Source organism: Mastacembelus armatus, chromosome 11 (genome assembly GCF_900324485.2).
Source record: "Mastacembelus armatus chromosome 11, fMasArm1.2, whole genome shotgun sequence".
NCBI classification, from domain to species: Eukaryota; Metazoa; Chordata; class Actinopteri; order Synbranchiformes; family Mastacembelidae; genus Mastacembelus; species Mastacembelus armatus.
The window spans coordinates 18,511,261-18,530,993 of record NC_046643.1 but is presented as its reverse complement, the minus strand read 5'-3'; the positions used below and the strand labels follow the sequence as shown (position 1 = coordinate 18,530,993).

Genomic DNA, 19,733 nt, shown 5'->3' with positions numbered 1-19,733 from the left:
TGGGTTTTGATAGCTGGGTGACATTATGAAAGTGGGAAAATACTGAGATATTATGTGGGTGGTCATCCATCTGTGGTAGACTGCATCCAATTTTAGGCTTTTTAAAAGAACAGACAATTCAAATTAACACCTTACACTGTAGTTCTTCTATGTGATATCGCAGTACTTCACTTTCAGTTTGTGTAACTCTGACTAAGGTGGATCTACGACACAAGAGGGAGCCGATAACACAGCTGACCCACTCTAAAGGACTCAACGTATATATTTTTTGGAGAAGAGAACACAAGTGTTTTTTATGCATCTTAAAGAAATGGAATTGGTGGATCACTACATAACACACTAATCTCATCTAGTGAGAAGGGAAATATTTTTGTTGTACAAACGGCAGCTATGAAGACCTGAATCGAGCCTGGTTGAAAGCATGTTCCAGTTTCACATTAGGCCTAAATCAGGTCTCCCATCACAACAGAGACAGCTCCTAACAGATTTAGTTCAGTCTAATAGTCACTCAGGTTTGGCAGACACATGATTCAGATCAGTGAAGTTGTAATTGAGACTTAAATGATGAAAGTTAAGATTTTTAAAACAGCAATAATCCAGACATCCTCTAAGACCTGTGAGCGCTTTAATTATGTCCCAGCAATAAGATCCTGCCTTACTTTTTACAGTCTGAGGGACTTTAAAATGTATTTTTGTGGGCGACTAGTAGTGAATCAGTAACTGACTGATATAAGAGCAGTGCTTTAATATTGATTCGTATTTCATTAGTGGACCAAATCATGTGGCGTAACCACTACCTGAGTGCCAGTTTGATGGTGTCAGTCAGTGGTCTTACCTCTACCAGCTGGGTGATTGCAGTGAGCAGTGACCAGTGACCATGGAGAAAATGGTGGTGGGGGTAACACACAGCACATCCACAATGAACGAGGGATGGGATGGAGGAGGGAACGGGTTGCAATGATGAGGAGTAGTGAACAGGATGAGGGAGATTAGGTTTCAGTTAAGGGGAGGAGGGAGGTGGATGTTTAGGGAGGAGTGAGGGATGTGGACAGTGTGGCGGAAGGAGTGCAGGTGGGGAAAAAGAAGGAGCAATACGTGGATCGGTTTAAAGGGGACGGAGGGTGGAGAAACAATAGAATGAGTTAAATCAGTGACATGCGAACAGTAAAAAAAAGTCAGGCAATATCATGACATGTCATAAAATAAGGTGTAAGAAAACTAGCATGAAGTGATGAGTCTGGATGTCAGATTGTGTTAAAGCTAAATGTTTCATGAGGAGCTAGATGTATGCACCTTCCTAATTAGATACAATCCTTTAAAAATACACAAACCACAAAGTCAACAGAAACGAGTTCAGACAATGAGATTGAAACCTAATTCGTGATGCTGTACAATAAATTCTCATTATCATTTAGTGTAGAACAAGCAACAGAGACAAAAACACTCCCACATAGAGCCCATGCAGTTTAGTAATCACATCAAGCTGCACTCTTTTGTCTGAGGCAGCAGACGCCAAATAAGCAGACCTGGGGACAAACAGCATTCACGAATAGATTTTCTGCACTGAAAGGCAAATGGGTTTAATTTGCTCAATTTTTGCCCAAAATGAAATTTGGTTTCACCAAGCTGAATTTTAAATAAGCTGTGTCAAAGACCTCTGACTCTCTGGAACCCAAGCAGGTAAAAGAATAAAACCTATTAGCCCCAGGTCTGCAGTTTATGAAATCAACAGACAGTTAGCAGTGACGCACCTGTGCAGACTGGGAAACCGCCTCGTCTAGAGAAGCAGCACGACCTTTCACCTCCTCTTTGATGGCCAGGTACCGCCTCTCGGCCTCCGTGTAGCGCTGCGTCACTTTAGCCCCCTCCTGGAGGCTGAGCTCAGCCAGCTGGGGTCCGATCTTCAGCAGCTTGTCGATGTGAGGCTTGTGTTCTGCGATAGACTCCCTGAGCAGCTGGAGAGGAAAGTAAGAGCACAGGGAAATAAAAGACAATCTGGTTAGTGACAACACTAAGAGAAACACTAAAACCGGACCTTAGAGTTTCTCTTACCCTCATCTGGTCCTGTTGCAGTCGGAGAGTGTCTGTGTCTATAGCAGGTGGTGGCAGCTGGGAGATGAGGGTTTCAGTCTCACCCAACCACGGCTCCAGTTCCTCGTAGGTCTCCCAGAACCGAGCCACCAAAACCTGAGCCTGCTCCAGAGCTGAGAAGCGTTCGCTGTGGCTCTGGCTCACTGCATCGTAGCGAGCACTCAGAGAACCTGTTTTCACCTGAGGATTTAAGACAAACACTCATTAATCTTAGATCCTGCTGCTTTCCACAGAGGACTAGTCATTTAAGCAGTGTGTTCCTCACGTTCCTTCGCCCGGTCGTTCCCTCACCATTATTAATTTAGACAGACTGAACGTTCTCATGTTGAGTTTTTCCATCAATAACTTACCATCAGTGAATCCTTCTGCGCGTCACTGCAGGTTTCCAGGATGTCGTCTCTGGTGCTGAGGAGCTGGTCCACAGTGTCTTTGTGTCGGATGATGTCGATGTTGAAGGCCCTCTGCACCTGCAGCTGGGCCACTGTCACGTCAGGCTCCAGGCTCAGAGGCCCCAGAGATGCCAACTTATGCTCCGTCTCCCCCACCCAGGCCAGCTCTGCATCCACTGCCTCCTCATACTGAAGGGAGGAGATCATATTTATCAAATATCCATCACAATTTTAAAATGATAACCAGCTCAACTTTCATGGTGACACGTGTCAGACTAGTTGCAGCACCTGCTGTGACCTCTGGATGGCAGCCTGTACCAGCTGCACCCGCTGAGTGATGGTGTCATGAGCCTGACGGTAACGTTGGTTGGCATCAGCAACCAGGCGGTCGAGGCCTTCGCGGGCTCTCCACGGCACCAGATCGAGCAGGGCGCTGCCGACCTCATTCACCGTGTCCAAAACCAGTCGCTTCTCTGCTGATACTTTCTTCAGCTCCTGGAACAATAAAAGTGAAGAATTACTTTTAGAAAAAACAAAGAAACTGCCATTGAATGGCACATCTGCTCTGCTGCTACACAACCTCAAATACACGACTAAATGACTAAATGGAACGCAGTGTGATATTTTGTGGGACACCAGTAATGAAATGACACTGGAAATGTCACGGTCGAGCGAAAAACTCAAAGGCAGCAACAAATTAAACGGCTACAATCCTTTTCAATAGCTTTTACAAACTGTTACTGAGATCCCAGGCCTCAGTGTCTCTATGGCAACTCAGCCATGATACTGGAACAGCTGAAAATGTCATTAGAGACAGAAGCTGACATTAAATGTTCTTCTCAAACAAGATGTACAACTGAGCACTGACCAAACTGTTCTTTAAAAACAATCACTAAAATGTGTGTAATCACCTAAACGCACCAACAGTCATTTACTCCACCCACCTTCTGTCTCTCCTGGTAGGCTGGTGTTTGGTCAGCCTCCACGTTGTTGAGCTCCGCCTCCACGCCATCCAGCCACTGGTTAAGGTCGTCGTGCGCGCTGGCGAATCGGGTGGCGAGCTGCAGGGCCTGCTCCAGGGTGCGGAGAGCCTTGCTGCTGCTGGCTGTCATCTCAGCATAGCGAGACTTGATGCCATCCAGCTTCTCCTGGATCAGTAGAACCTCCTCACCTGCAGGGGGACACATGGGTCACATACACATGGGAAATCATATTTCTACTTCTTGACTTTTCAATTTTAATTTTTGTATTATTCTTATAAATTCCCAATGTAGAATGTCAAACCTAACCAAGGTCCTTTATTATCTAATAAAATTCACATATTATAAAGTATAAAATTTCAGACTCCTTGGGTGGACAGCTTAGTATAACTTAACACCACAGCACTAGTCTAACAATCAAAAAGTGTCAGTCCAGACACAGAGGGTATTCATGGGGTAGACCAACTATCAGCTCCAATATGCTCCAGGCAGTGTGACTAATATCATGCGAAGAAAAACACAAACCAGATGTCACAGCCTGGTTCACCACTGATCTAAAAATGTGCGGCTTGGATGTGAATCTGTACCAACTAAGCAGTGTCTGACTGTCTAATGTGTTTGTCTCACTAAGCCTGGTCTTTCTGTGTCTGCAGAGATGAGGACAACAGTCAACATATATAAATTAAGGACAGCATTTATCCTTTGGCTGAATTAAAGCAATGTATATTACTGTGCAGGGCTTAAAATGATCTTATTAACTAATCTTCAGAATGTATAAACAAGGCTGACACGGGTCGAGACTAACACAGCAAGTCTTTTCTTCTTAGAAGCAGACAGAAAAATCTGAATAAATATATTCAGTAGTTTGAGAGTGTGAGATTACCAGTTGTCTGTTTGAGTAAGGCCTGTCCATTTTTGATGGCCTGGTCCACTGTCTTCTTCCTGCTCAAGATTTCTTCATTTAGAGACTGAGGGGAAAAGAGTTAACATATGTCAGATAAAACATTTTCCCTTTGTGCTGCAGAAACTTAATGACATTTCTCAAATAGGCTGAAATAATAAAACTGCACCAGTGTCTTTCAAAGCTGTTCTTTATATCTATAATACAACAGCCCATATTAAAGTTATGCAGAAGGAAATTATGATGTGCATTTTAAACACACTGAGAACGTTTCACTATATCAATACATTTGACCATCATGCTGCAGCACAAATGAAGTCCTGACTGGATTTATTTGAGGTTTGTCAGAGTGATACCAATAAAATCAAATAGCATCATATGATAACTTTCTCTGTACTCTAAGTTATTTAGAACGGTTCTGATGACCGTTTGAGTTTGGATTCATGAGGTCGTACCAGGGTGTGTTTGTGCTCCTCGGCCAGCAGCTGAGGCTGGTAGCTCTGGACGGAGACATGAGCCAGTCTCTGAGCCACCTCTGCCAGCCAGTTCAGCACCTCAACCTCCTCCTCCCCAAACAGCTGAGCGTTCGCCAGCGCCTGCTCCAGCAGACCCGCCCGCCTGGAGCACCAATCAGCAAGCTCAGAGTGACCCGACCTCACCGCCCCCACACGCTCTTTTAACCAATTGCAATCAGCAGCAGAGCTGAGCGGGGTCAGTGATTGGCTGAGTGACTCAAGGTGGTCAACTTCTTTTTCTCGTGAGGACACGTCGTCTTGGAAAACCTGGGAAATGTGCGTGTGTGTGTGTGTGTGTGTGATGAGAAGGTGAAGGGAAGTGAGAAAGGAACAGCAAAACAAAAGAAAAACAAATGGAGAACAACTCAAAATGTGAGCATGCAAATGGCAAATCAGAAATAAATGGATGAAAGTAACATAAAGAACTGAGACAAGAACTGAAAACTCAAACTTGTAAAAAAAGAGATGGGATGTGAATATGTCCTCATGTATGCTTCGTGATTCTGATGCCCTTTGCTCCTGTTTGTTCATTGTGTTAAACTGAGATAAAGGAGCATTTTAATGAGTCAGTGTGTGTTTTTGCTATTAACCATGTTTCCTCCCTTGGCAGTTAAACTGGAATTCCAACTATATGTAAATGTAATCAAATCAGTCACCAGGTATTTTCTAGTCTGCAACAACTGCAGGATGTGTTCAACAAACAGTGCTCTATCTTCAGTTAAGTGCACCCTCCGATAAATTCAGCCAAGCAACCACTCAACCTAACTTTTCCTTTAGGTTGAGGGGCAGAGGACAAAAAAAAAAAAAAAAAAAATCAATTTAACCTTTGACAATATCAAAAATGAAATTACCAACCTGGGTTCTTGCTGATTGACAAAGATAAAAATTGAGCTTTGTCACCTTTCTATTAGAGGATGGTCTCTTGAAACCATAGGGCCTAACGGTACCTTGTGCTTGATGATCTGCTGGGTGATCTTGGCCGTCTGGGTTCCCATGGGCTCTGCGGAGCTCAGGCGTCTCTCGGTGGCGCTCAGCCATTCTCCCAGCGGCTCCAGGGCCTCGTGGAACTGAAGAGCCAAAACCTGCAGCTCCTCCAACTGCCTCTGCCTGAGGGATGAGGGGTTTATTGGTGCTTTATTGGTATTTCATAGCTTTCACATATTTCTGTATGCTTTATTGCTTGACTTGGAGCTTATTTTGTGTCACACAGCTGTCATCTAACCACAGTTTATTCATTTTTTATGGGATATTATTACATTTGAGAAGAGAAACTGGATTATTGTAATGTGCTGGACTCAGACAGAGAATGGGAGGTTTTGCAAAGTGGTGAGAAAACACCTGTTGTTGTCTTTTTGTGAGCGTCAGCATGAACCACTGCACAGGTCACGAAATCAGTAATGTGAGTGTACGAAGACCTTCAGTATTTCTGTTGAGATCGTTAGCGTTCATACTAGACAAGACTGACTTTCCTACCGTTCCTTATAGCAGGTCTCAGGCATCAAAGCAAACTGTATAATTTGAGATTTCATCAGCTTTAAATATAGTTGTGTCACTGCTAACAAACACTTCTTTCCCTGGAGAACTGAAAGACCCGAGAAATGACTTGTAAACATCAGAAACCAGTAGCAATAACACCGTTTATTGTTTGGTATAGTGGAGTCTTGCAGACAAAACAACCACATGATAACGTGCATTAGAGGTACAACAATACAGTTCTGTGACTGTTTGCTTTCTGTGGTATTGTCTGGGATGACTTCTCAAAAGATAAAGTGGACAGAACCGAATATTTGGAAGTGTAAATAATCAGATTTTAACTGGATCCCAAGAATCCCAAGGAGGAAAGGAGCATCTACAAGTGCCAGGTTGACCACAGGAGATTATATGACAATTTTTTAAATTTTCTTACTCTCCAGGGAGGTCAGGGATCGAATGAATGACCAGGAGCACACAAACTGATAGAAGACTTACCTGGCACTGGCTTTGTCCAGCAGGCCAGTCCATCTCTCTGCCAGACTCTGGAGCTGAGTCTGGATCTTCTCTCGGTCCGAAGTGTCTGCTGTGGCTGCGATTCTCTCGCCTTCAGCACGGATCATCTCCACTGTCGGCCGACGGTCATCTAACAATCTCTGGAGCAGCTGCAGGAAGAGAAACACACTTATTGCTATGATTTATAACAAAACAAAGTGCAGCCTTAAAAAGAATAATGAAGATAAATTTACATCTGTGAAGCTACTAAAATGCATCAGACTACATTTGTTTAGCTAAATCCACCAAAGCTATGTAAACACTTCCTAATTAACTGTGATAGAAATCAATGTTTTTTTTTAGTCAACATCTTTTAAAACTTACAAACTAATCCCTCGGTGGAACGATGAAGATGACATGTTTTCCACTGTTATCAAAGATTCATCAAAGCACTGAGCTTGGCTGATATATTTAAATAAATGTGCATTAGAAAAGAGTTATTAAACATTTAACAGGTGTAGGTGCTGCATATACAGAATAAGACACTGGCCTTTCCCTGTAACACACTTTCAGTTTACTCTCTTTTATCTAAAAGGTCAACACGGCTCTTTGTCACGGATGAAAACACTTGAGAGCGATTTCTGGCTGAGACTACAGCACTCTTACACGCACAAACACAGGAAGTGTGTTGTGTATGTTGGATAAACAGTGAAAAGTGTGTCGTGTGTGTGTGTTATTGAAAACATGACTTGCATGTGTGTGAGTCTGTTTTTATGCCAGTCCGACTGGCAGATGGTCAACTGGGGCCATTTGGATGCCAGGCAGACGGATCATAGTCTGTGTGTTTGTCATTCAAATATCCATTGTTTGTGGTTGAAGGATACAGAGGGCATCAATAATAACTCAATTCACACTGTCTGACAGAAAAAATAATTGTTTTTCCCAAAATGTATGAAAAAAATAAGTAAACAATCTAGGAAAACCGAAAGTGAAATTTCAAGTCCACTTTAGTTTAGGGACAGAAGCTGGCAGCACACTTCAAAGACAGAAAATGAGACTGTGGGTGGACGAGAGTAAGAGCTCAGACAACTGTGCCTGATGATTCCCCACAATGTGAAAATGAGACACTTTAAATAAAAAAACACTTCTTATCAAAATGTCCTTAATGACACTTATTCTGCAATAAACATTAGATCCCATTGTTCTGCACTGACACTGTTTCAAAAACATTTTTTCATCATGGAAGTAAATTTCTCTTTCAGGATTTTTTCTTCCTTCTCGTACCTTTTGTTCTTGGATCTGAGCCTTGACGACACGGTATTCGGCTGACGGAGGCTTCTGATTGGCCACCAGTTCTTCTGTGTCGCTCAGCCAGCTTAACAGGGGCTCCAAAGCATCCTGGAATTTCCCACAATGCAGCAGGGCCTCCTGCAGCTGTGCAATGCGCTCTGCCACCTGAGGTTAAACACAGTAAATAAAAGTCACACGTCAGCCTGTGTAAGGGACTACAAAAATCAGATGCATGATCAAATGCACATGGTTAATTCTCATATTTTAATTTTTAAAATTGCATTGTGAATATTTTATTCGGACTCTGGGTTGGAACAACTCTTGGCACATTAATAAGTAACCTAAACCTTAATAAATGCAGCGTAATAAATGTCAGCCAACATTGTGTAAATTCTAAGCAGAATTTGCAATTCCCTAAATATACAGGCTGCAAGTCCAACATTTTTACTCTTTGCTATGATTTAGAAGAAACCAACAAAGGAAATATCACATTTAGTGCGATGGTCAAAGTAAATTCCTGAAACACAGATATATCATGGCAAATTGAATTTTTATGACCTTACTGTAAGTGCACACTGAAGATATCAACTGTAACAATCTGATGTTTCCATTACTTAAAGGGAAGGCTGGAATATAAATCAGGTGTTATAAAAAACAGGCAGATTATCCTCTCCTCAGGCTGTGCACACATCCAGGGCCGTACCCGCTTGTTTAGTGAGTTCCATTTGAGGTTGGTTGTCTCCAGGTCGTGCTCCAGCGCCTGTGTGTTGGTGTGCTTGGCGGCGCTCTGGATCAGACCCTGACCCACTGCGTTGACGTGCTGCAGCTTCGGTTGAATGCTGTCCACCTGCTCTCTCTCTACAGCCTGGGACGGGGAAAGAGGGAGGGAGGGAGTGCATCGTTAATGAATGAAGAAAAGAAAGACAAGCGTACAACTATGAATGTGCACAGAATTTAAACTGCTTATGTGAAGGCATAGTTTGAGTATAGCAGTCAGCAGTTAAAAATACACTCCACATTCGATCTGCATGACAACCAATGGAGGTGAACTGTCCCATGTTATGTACCCACATATAGAAGTGAGCAGATACGAGGAGATGAAAGACACACAGGGATGTGCAGAGAGGAGTAGGACACAGGAAGGGAACTGCAGAAACAAGGGTGGAGGTAGGAGGAAAAAGAGGAGGGGAGAGGGGGATTATGGGGATTAGAGGGGTAGACGAGTAAGGGGCTGGCTGGAAAAGGCTGACTCGACAACACACACACACACACACACACACACACACACACACACACACACACACACACACACACACAGTAGAATTCCCTAACACACTTGCATGGGTGCAGATAACCTCCACCTAATCACACACCCAACTTCACACACAGACCTACAGTAACACTCCCATTTACAGCAAATACACACACAACTTCGCCTGTCCGACCACATTACTCACACATACTTCACAGTGCCGGGCTGAAGCCATCTTGTGATGACAATAGAGGCAGCCACCCGACACTAAACACAACCAGACTTGATTTCTCTGGCTGTAGAAAGACAATCTGAAGCACTGCTGCATCCAAACGTGTACTGTGCACCCGATGTTCGGTCCAGGGTTCTGTTTGGTCCATAATCATCAATTTAAAAAGAAAAAAAAAAAATCAGCTACAGCACTAAATTGACTTCAGACCCAACCACAGGGTGTGGTCCCATTACAAAACACCATTGCATCCTCATGACTTTTCATAGTTTGAAACTTGCTTTTTACAAGCAGGATGACATCCCTGATCTATAAGATGTTGCTCCTGTCTGGGTTGTTAATGGTGTTTTCCAAAATGTGTAATTCTAGAGTTGTTTTTGCTGCGAAGAAAAACAACCCAGACCATCAGCTAATGCAGTAAACACTGGCAGAAACAGATTTTACTAAATTCCTATATCCCATCCTGCTATAATTTGCCAAATATAGATAACTTTCACAATGTCACTGTATTCACTAATTCCCCAGCCAGTGGGAACATTGAGAACCCCCATCAATGAAATTCTTTTCATTTGGTCGTCCCTGGGACAAAAATAGCATCTAATGGGGGTCCGCAGCCGTAATACAGGGTGGTCTCTGTCCTGAAAACGTCCTGACATTCAGAATAGGCCCACAGAGGGAGAATTAAGGTTGGTGGTTTGTGATGCTGCAGCAGCCAAAACCCCAATAGTGCCATTAAGAGACACATAACACACACACACAAATAACCAGAAATGCACAGCCAGGAAACACACACACACACACACACACACACACACACACACACACACACACACACACACACACACACACACACACACACTTGTGCACCAGAGTTTGGTAAATCCAAGGCACAGGGCCTGGTGTGACAACATTGAGCAGAGTGCAATTAAAGTGAGGGCAGAAGGAAAACATTAAAATGAAGGTTTGGGCTTCAGTGAAAAACCACTATGGCCTGGGTGAAATGGCCAAAAAGCTGCTGCAGTTGTATTTCACTACATGTTAGTGAATCAAATCCAGCAGAAATGAAAACAGCTAAAAAATAAATGGTCCTTTCCCCACTATCAACAACCTGCTAACAGACCAGATCTGAGTGTTAAACTGAATCCTTGGTAAATTTCACCACAGCTGAAGTAATATATATATATACTCAAGTAGAAAGTAGATATGACAGAAGATAGGTACATGTCTTATGTTAGATTTAGGTGCAGAATATGAAATAACAGGAGTCTTGTTTGGGAAGGTGAAAATTATTGGTTGAGGTAAATCATCATGTAAAAAAGAAAAAGTACAAAAGACAAATCTTTCATATCTGAGTGGCCTTCACTTATCACTATCAGAGCACATTTATCTGTATTTAAAAGCTCTGAGATTTACATTTATGATGTGTTGAGAATGTTTACAGACCTGCAGACATAATAGTGAGCTGCTTTTGCAGATCTGCTGGAAGTGGTTGGGCTGGAACGTGTTTCTGAGCCTCTGCAGTGGGTCATAATCAAAGGGTTTACAGGTTTCTGCTCATCTGGTTTAAATATGGCATCAAACTACAGGTTCCCCGTGCCAGGGCTTTGTGCTTTTGTGCATGTGTGTGGAAGTAGCTCCACGGTATTCGTGTGTGTGTGTGTGTGTGTTGCAAAAGTGTGAATCAAAGTGTGCAATTATGCATGTGAAAAGAAATCAAAGGTACAGGTATGAATGTCTGTGCACGGTTAAATATGAATGAACAGGTTATGTTATGTGTGTGTGTGTGTGTGTGTGTGTGTGTGTGTGTGCAGCTGTGTTGTGGTGATGGGCGTCATAGCTGCTTGGAACAGGAAGTCTGTCGGCCAGAACAACAATGACTGTAGCCATGACCCACTCCACCCTACGCCTTATCCTGGTGTGTGTGTGTGTGTGTGTGTTCGAGATAGAGGGGAACAGAGAAGGAAAAAACAGGGAAAGTACACCCATCCATCATCTAGTCACACACTACGATGTGTTACAGATCATGTGTGCTTACATTTCTATCGACTCTCTCTCCTCTTCTGTCACTGTCGTTATTTTTTCTCTTTCTGTCTCTGTTTCAGCCGCCCTCTCTCTGCTCTTTCTTTCAGCTCTCAGTGGTTGAATCCACTAAACCAGAGCTCTGGAAAATGTCCCACATACTTGTCATTCTTCCCTCCCTCAGCCAGCGAGCAACAACACACACACACACACACACACACACACACACACACACACACACACACACACACACACACACACACACACACACACTTAACTCAGCTAACTTAACCATCACCACCATATTTGTCATCCCTCTTCCTCCTCCTCCACCATGTCATCACTTATCCCTCTACCTCTTTTCTTTCCCTCTGCTCCCACAGCTGCCTCCTCTTTTTTCTCATCCTTCCCTCCTCTCCACTCATCTGCCCACCTGCAGTGCAACCCTCACACTGGCTTTCTCACTCCAGCCACAGCTCAGCGTGAACAGACGATAAAAACCACTTTTCATGTTTGTCAAAAGGAAGAGAAGACATTTTCAAGATTACAGGCTTTGTTTTTGTTTTTTTTAAATCTTCATGATTCGTGATGTAATCAGCACAGGCAGAAATCTCATATGAAATAACCAAAACTGCTCTAACGTTGTTGGATTAGTTCGTGTGTCTGTTATGTAGCTTCCCACTGCTCGTGTACAAAAAGCTGAGACAGAAAATGTTTTCAGGGCCTTTAAGCAGCACCACTCATTGATCCATGGAGCATGAAGGCCACTGGCTCATCAAACACCAGTTTTCTCACTGGTATCAAATCAGGTCAGACACTGCATGAGTGTAAAAGCACACACACACACACACACACACACACCACATGCATATAGTTGATGTTAAGGCTCAACAATATTCTCACTGGGCTCCAAGTCTAGAAATTGTATTCATTCATTAAACCTACATTGGGAGTAAGTGGTACACTGAAGCAGTTTTTTAACCCGAACAGTCTGAGCTGTACGTCTGACGCACATGAACATGTGTGGGTCTGTTATATTTAGCTGTCACCTGTTAAGCCAATAATGGTGGGGAGAGGAATAGCTGTGTTGATGGCCTGTGTCCAAAACATCACTCAAGAACAATCAATCCCTTAATCAGGACAAACGAGGGCCATGTTAGCTCCGAACATAAACACAGCTCTGCTAATGCAGACACAGCCTCCCTGTAGCTGCTACTGTCACTGCTGCACAAACAGAAGAAAAATCTTTGGAACTTCCATTTGCATTGACTAAACAGATGAACGTGCAGGAAAGAGGTGCTGTGTTGTTGACTGCTGAAGGTGAAATAAACTGGTACATAATTAAAGACAGGCAGGCAGAACAAAGACAGGAACAGGGATCCTCTCTTAGAACTGAATGGGAGTTGGTGTTTATAGGCACTGAAGAGAAAACCTCAATATTATGTATGTTGAGTGTTTCTCAAAGCAACATGGCAGCCAGTAAGAGCGCTGCTATCTCCTGCTTTTCCTTCACTCCCACTCCGCCTCCCTCTCTTCCTGTCTTTCAGCCCTCGTCCTTCCTCGCTCCCTCCTTTCTCTTTTAATGGAACGAAGAATGAGGAGGGGGAGGAAGGAAACTGTAGAAGTCTGTTTCCAAACAAAGTTTGATGGGGAAAACACAAATCTGACTGACCAGTCTCTGACACAGGGATAAAGGGGTTAATGGGTTAATAAACTCCATTTGAGACCAGTGTCCTTATTTGAACATCAACAAACAGATGCAAACAGATCTCATGCAAATGTGGCCTGCATTCAAATCACGATGGCTCAAACCTTCCACCTCCTTTCTTCTCCTCTACAGCCACACAAGCGTTTTCTTTTCTCTTTTTTAGCAACATATTGTTGTTGTTTTTTTTTTTACCTAAACACAATTTTCCTTCATTCATGTTTTCCCATATTTTGTGGGACGTCCATGCTGCTAATCAGCTCCCAGTGAGACAGACAGAGAGAGAGCAATGCATGGTTTCTTTGTTTTTTCTTTCTGGATTTGGGGTTTCTTGAAAACAGGTTCATATCTATCAGGAGAGTACTGCTCTGCGGACTTTAAGAGCTCTATTGTCTCACAGAGAGAGGGGGAGAAATACAGCAGCCGCCTCAGACACACATACATGTAAAAATCAGTGGAAAATGCTTCAAATATTTGATCTAGTTTCTACATTTTAATTCCTGAGGGGGATCAATGTCTTCCTGCCTTTGCTTTTATGCCTGTCTGTGTTCCTCAACACGTCCCCCCTCCTTCCGTCTGTCACTGGTTTATCCCGGCGGCGGTTGTTCAGAACCAAAATTATCACATCAATCAAAACACAAATGTATGAGCTGTGGACTTGAAGACACCTGGTTCTCTCTATTTGTGTGTGTCTGTCTCTGCTTCAACATCTGTATTTCAATGCCTCATCTCTTTTGGAGCCATTTATTGCCTTTATTCCATCATGTGCTTGAAAACTATTTGGAACAAAAAAAAAAAGATGGGGTATGTGCAGATTTCAGAAATCCAGATACAGCAGGTCTGTTATTCAGCAGCCGAGTTGATTTGAGCTAATTTCAAAACCAAAACAAGACATAAAACTGGCAGAAATATTAGTTTGTAATAAAAAACAGTCAGTCCAAATCTGGCATGCATGTAAACCATGCAGCTGAACACAATAAGAGCTCTAATGACCGCATGTGATAGGTATTATACTTCTATGAGCTTAAATTAAGAACAAGTCATTATTTTTAACCAGCAACTAAAAACAGTACATGCTACTAGATTATGAATGAATCATGTATTTTCATGTCTGTATGTTCTCTTTCCCCAGCTCAGACAGCATGCAAAGCTAGTCCATCTGCCTGTCTGTTAGTGGAGCACACATACACACACTGTGCTTTAAAGTGAGCTTCATATTAATCCAAAGACCTTCTGCTTGTGTCTGCCTGCCAGCGTGGCTCTCTTACTGTACCAAAGCCTCATGTAGAGCTTAAAGGTGTTCCCTCATGGAAACAATGGCTTCCTCCACCCAGCCTCCTGGTCGCCTGCCTGTCACAACTCTTTTTGTGTCTGCCTCTTTGTCTTTCTAAACTCTGTCAGTGTCTACCTGTCCCATCTTTCCTTTCCAATGAAAACATATCAGCAAATGAATCGCCTGGTCTTTACATTGAAGAAGAATATTTAAGTGGGGCAGAAGATACAGAGACTGAAGAAAAGAGAGTAGGAGGGAGACAGGCGAGGAAAACGGAGTGCGACGTAGAAAAAGACAAGCAAAGACGGAGAGGAACAGGAGACAGACAGGTCAGAGGAGGACAAACAGAAACAAAACAGAGAGGGAAAGATAGGACCGTTAACAGGTAAGAGGGTTCAGCCCACTGTTCCAGTGTTGGCCCTGGCACTTTCTTATCTCATATCTAAGTTTATATTCCTTAAACAACTTCACACACTGTTTGTGTAGCCATATTGGCAAAGGCTGCTCCCCTCACAGAGCCACAGTATGTAACTCTCACCTCCTTATCTCAACAAAGCCATCCAAGCATGGAGGAGGAGAGAGAGAGAGTGCTAAAGAGAGCGAGAGCATGGCTGAATAAAGGAGATTTCATCACATAACAAAAGTGCATGTGTCAACTTTCAGAAATGTGAATAAAAACTAGAGAGTCATGTTTCCAATCATCCTCCATTCATTACTAAAAAAATAAATGAAAGAGCCAGTGTTTCTGTTGTAGCACAGCATTCCTGATACATGCATACCAAGCCTGAGAATCACAGCTGTTATTTTTAAAAGTTCCTGGTAACTGTTCTGTTTTACACGCTTGTTGTCTCCTTTTAGGACAAAACCTGTCAGTGGAGCCAAGTATCATATCTAAATCAGTGTAATGGAAACAACTGTGCACTTTTTGTGTTTTAAAAACAAGTTTCCTCTTCTGTGTTTAAAAAAAGAGCAGCTGACTTTCTATAATACTGCAAAATCACTCATGTCTCCAAATCCTACAGTACAAACACATACACAAGGTCAGTACCACACAGGAGTTGTTTTTCTTTACAATCGAGAGAGAGAGAGAGAGAGAGAGAGAGCACTTGGCACTCTGTACAGCTGTAACTCTCCTCTTTTATATCTGAGGCTGAGTGGACATGACATCTGATTACATTAACCTGAAGGCATAGAGGCTGTGTCTGCACAGAAAACACAGACGTGGACTGATAACACATAAAGAGACAACAATTCAATCCACACACCAAAACAAATAAGGCCAAATGCACTCATAAAGCCACACGGGGTAGTGAGGCCAGGCCTGATGGAAACTATAATGTGATAAAAGAGAACCAGTACTTTGTATTGTCAGCATAGGATTATCTGCATCATTGGCCACACAGTCACACGCTGCTTGTCCATGACATGCACCAATAAGAAATTATTAGGATTCTCAGACTGACACGAGACCTTTATCAGCAGGTTTGCAACAGTCGAGTATTTTCAACTAAAATCTATCAGTCATTGATGTGAAGTGATTAGAATCTGCCAATGAAGACTCCAAAAATGAGCTAAATTCAGTTTGGAACAAAAACTGGGTTCAGATCAGACAAACCTTGGCCAGAGACAGAGTACGACTCATAAAAGCATGACAAGCTGTCAAATATGCTGCCACACTGACAGACACCCATGTATTAATACACACCTTTGCATGCAGCCCACACACTCAACACGGAGGCAGATGAGAGAGGAGAGGCACTATACAAACAAACCAAGTCGAATGGTGAATGCAGAGACTCGTCTGACTGACAGGTCTGAGTCAGTTCCAGGCCAAGCTAATCTTTATAGAGCAGCATTTATAGAATATCCATTTCAGATCCTAGTCTATATACAGCGGTGACACTGTGTACACTGTGACACAAATTACATTCTCTGAAACCAAATCAGCTCACACAGGGAAAGCTATCCAGATGTCTCAGCCCATACACAAACACAGAGCCTCTTCAAACATTAACCTTTCACCCAAATGATTTAAACAACGTAGAAACTTAGGGGCCTCGTGTGCATAACATGACTGCTCCGTGCCATGTTTGGAAACTCTCTCTGCTCTGGGCTTTTATACGATTGTTGTAAACTGCAATTGAGATCAACATTATAGGCAGGACGCAGGCACATGCTGCTTTTTCAGCTGCACACAAACAAACAAGTGATAAATCTCAAATATGTGCATGCACTGTAGATTAGCCCTGACCCCACCCACACATATACACATATACACACACACACACACACACACACTGAATGACCCTGAGAGTAGTTTCCCATAAGTAGCAAACCCCCTCTGAGCGTCATATTGCGATCATTTAAAGCCGTACTACAGAAAAACAGCTAGCTAATTATGGCGTCTACATAACTTCATGCCCCCCCCATACATTTTCCATGCCATGTCTACATCAGCTACACTCATTGCTGGGCTACCTGACCCAGTTCTTTTTCCATGCTACGTCTCTGTTTGTCCACATCCATTATGATTCTTAGAAAAACACATTTTTAACCTGACGATATTCTCTTATTAAGGCAAACCAAGGTTTCTGTGGTTCAGTTTAATCCACTCTCTCTACCTGCCACAGCGACATATTTATATATTTAAATTCCAGTGTTACATTGATTCCAAATCGCTCAGGATTAGTGCTTCGACTAAAGGATTAATAAATGTGTTAAGAAAACCTCCATTTAGGTGGATTTTTACATTGACTGCACTATTCATTTCATCATTTACCTGAATTCACTAAACTGTGTTATGGACTAGACCAAATACATAGTTCACAGCATCAGACAACTTCTGCATAAAGAATTCAGGGGAAATGATTTTAACTCAAACGTTTGAGCTGAGAACATACCTCTGTGTGTCTGTCGGTGTCACAGTCCTGTAATATAGCTGCTCTTTCATTTTCTGCTTTAGAGCTCCTTCCTGAATCTAAGAGGGGCTGTGTCTGAGCACCTGTGGTCCCTATAAGGGGCCCATCCTCCTGGGGCCTAGAGGCCTGTACCTGGCTTGTCTCTGTCTGTGTGAATAGGCTCTGTAGCAGGCCTGGCTCCAGTTGGTCCCAGACCTGGTCTCTGGAAACGAGCGGAGGAAAATCCAGAGCAGATCCGTCTGACTCCCAGTCACTGTCCCCGGTCATAGAGCCTAAGACAAACTCTACCCCATCCACTCCAGACTGGGTCCCTTCAGAGTATGAGTCCAAGTCCAGCTCCTGAGTTTCCTCACAGGCTGACCCGACATCTGAGGGACCAGGCTGAGGCCGTTCAGGTGCTGCCATGTAAACAAAGCTGTCAGGCAAAAGGAAGGCTCCATTCTCCTCCTCCAGGTCTGGGCAGCAGGGAGGTTTAGCGACAGGACTGGGAGGGATGGAGTCCTCAAATGGAGATGGGGGACAGTCATTGGGATAATGGGGAGGTGCTGACACGGCCAGGTAAACAAAACTATCTGATATCACAAAGGCCTCTGAGTCTTTGCTATCCAAACCAGCTCCACAAGAGTCAGATTTAGATGTTGACTGAGGTGAAGAGGAAGGGGGTGCTGAGTCTCTGTGCTGAGGGGATTGGGGAGGAACAGAATCTGATTTTGGGGTGCTAGCTGTCATTTCTCCTGGAGTTCCCAGATCTAGGTCTTGCTCAGACATGTCCAATCCTGAGACTACATCCAAGGGGACAACAAAAGTCTCTGGTGCAAAGCATGTCTCTTTTGTGTCACATCTCATTGTCATGACAGGCTCACTAATCTCTGGAGGGACTGAACCTTCCTGACAGGAAGTTTGAGGATCAACATCCTGCGTACATTCATTGTCAATTTCTTTTTCAACCATGTTTACAGGCTCAAGCGAGTGATCCATGACAGCTCCCTCACTCCTGTCCAAACTTGGCTCAGATTGGTCATTCACATCCCACTCTGTTACTAACTCCTCTTCCTCTTTCAGTTCCCCTTTATCCTGCTGAGTCCCCTCCTCCATTTGCTCAACGTCCTCAGCATAAGGGTTCAGAGGACTACAACATGGTGAGCAGGTTCCTTCTTCCTGTCCATCACGCTCTAATGATGCCCCACTATCTGGGTCTGTTTCAGTCTGAGCAGGTCTCTCCTGGCCATAGTCTGTCTGACTGATGTCTATACCAGTTCGGTCTGGCTGGGACATCTGGACCCCACTGGAGTCTGACTCCAGTTGTTGACCAAGAGCAGAGTCAGTTGTATAACTCTTCTCCTCCACCTCTGCTTTATCCTCATTATAGTCTATTTCACACTCTTCATCAATGAAACCATGTTCCTTTTCACAGTCCTGTGCTCGCAACAAGTCAAAGTGTGTAATCTCTTCAATTTGCTTCGAGTGATTTAAATTTGAGTCAGAAGTGATGTGCTCAGGATCTACAGAGTTTACTGCATCTAGAGGAAGAGTTCCTTCAAAATCTACCCAGGCAGTGTCTTCATCTTCCTCCCTCTCTTCTTCCTCTTCCTCTAAACAAGGAAGTGTGTATGGATCAAGAGGCTCAGGGTCTACACTCATCTCCACTCCCTCCTCTCCCTCATCCTCTTGACATTGCCTCTCCAGCTCTAGAAAGAGGTCATCTGACTCAGCACTTGAGCTGAGGCAAGGTGAGGTACTGGGGGCCCCAGGGCCTCCAAATCCTGTAGGGGGAGTTAATACAGGCCAATGTCCAGAAGAGCCTGTTAAATGCCATCCCTCCGATTCCAGTGTTTCCCTGTCCCAAGACTGGTCAATAATCTCCCTGTTCTCTAATTTAAGAACTGCCTCCCACTCCCTTTCCTCTCTCTGAACTCTTTCCTCCTCTGCTTTATCCCTTTCTTTTTTCCACACCTCCTCCCTCTGCATTATTTTCCGGCACTTTTCCTGTTCTTCTTCCTCAAGCTCCTCAAGAATCCTGCGCTCATCCTCCTCAAATCTGAGCTCCGAGGCTGTGCGTTCTCTGAGCTCGCCATCATGAGCACTCCAGCCAAGCAGCCCCTCATCACCTCCCTCCTGACTGATACAGGGGGAGAGAGGCAGACCTCCATATACTAACCCTTCCTCCTCCTTCATAAAGGGAGATGGAGGATCTAGGAGATAAAGT

The 19,733-nt window shown here is 43.6% G+C and overlaps 1 protein-coding gene across 22 annotated transcripts in view; it reads right to left on the bottom strand.

Moving 5' to 3' along the window:
* The window catches only part of macf1a (microtubule actin crosslinking factor 1a), a 169,044-nt gene that overhangs the window by 18,589 nt on the left and 130,722 nt on the right, over positions 1-19,733 (bottom strand). For 17 of the 22 annotated variants that reach the window (XM_026299498.1, XM_026299502.1, XM_026299506.2 and 14 more), the window contains 12 exons: positions 8,835-8,996; positions 8,126-8,296; positions 6,845-7,011; positions 5,824-5,983; positions 4,817-5,143; positions 4,344-4,428; positions 3,425-3,651; positions 2,769-2,975; positions 2,442-2,669; positions 2,053-2,271; positions 1,752-1,955; positions 836-844 (listed from right to left, as the gene is read on the bottom strand). In XM_026299498.1, coding sequence (XP_026155283.1) covers positions 836-844; positions 1,752-1,955; positions 2,053-2,271; positions 2,442-2,669; positions 2,769-2,975; positions 3,425-3,651; positions 4,344-4,428; positions 4,817-5,143; positions 5,824-5,983; positions 6,845-7,011; positions 8,126-8,296; positions 8,835-8,996 — 2,166 coding nt within the window. The remainder of the gene's footprint in view (positions 1-835; positions 845-1,751; positions 1,956-2,052; positions 2,272-2,441; positions 2,670-2,768; positions 2,976-3,424; positions 3,652-4,343; positions 4,429-4,816; positions 5,144-5,823; positions 5,984-6,844; positions 7,012-8,125; positions 8,297-8,834; positions 8,997-19,733) is intronic. The other 5 variants (XM_033325457.1, XM_033325459.1, XM_033325458.1 and 2 more) reach the window with 1 other exon arrangement.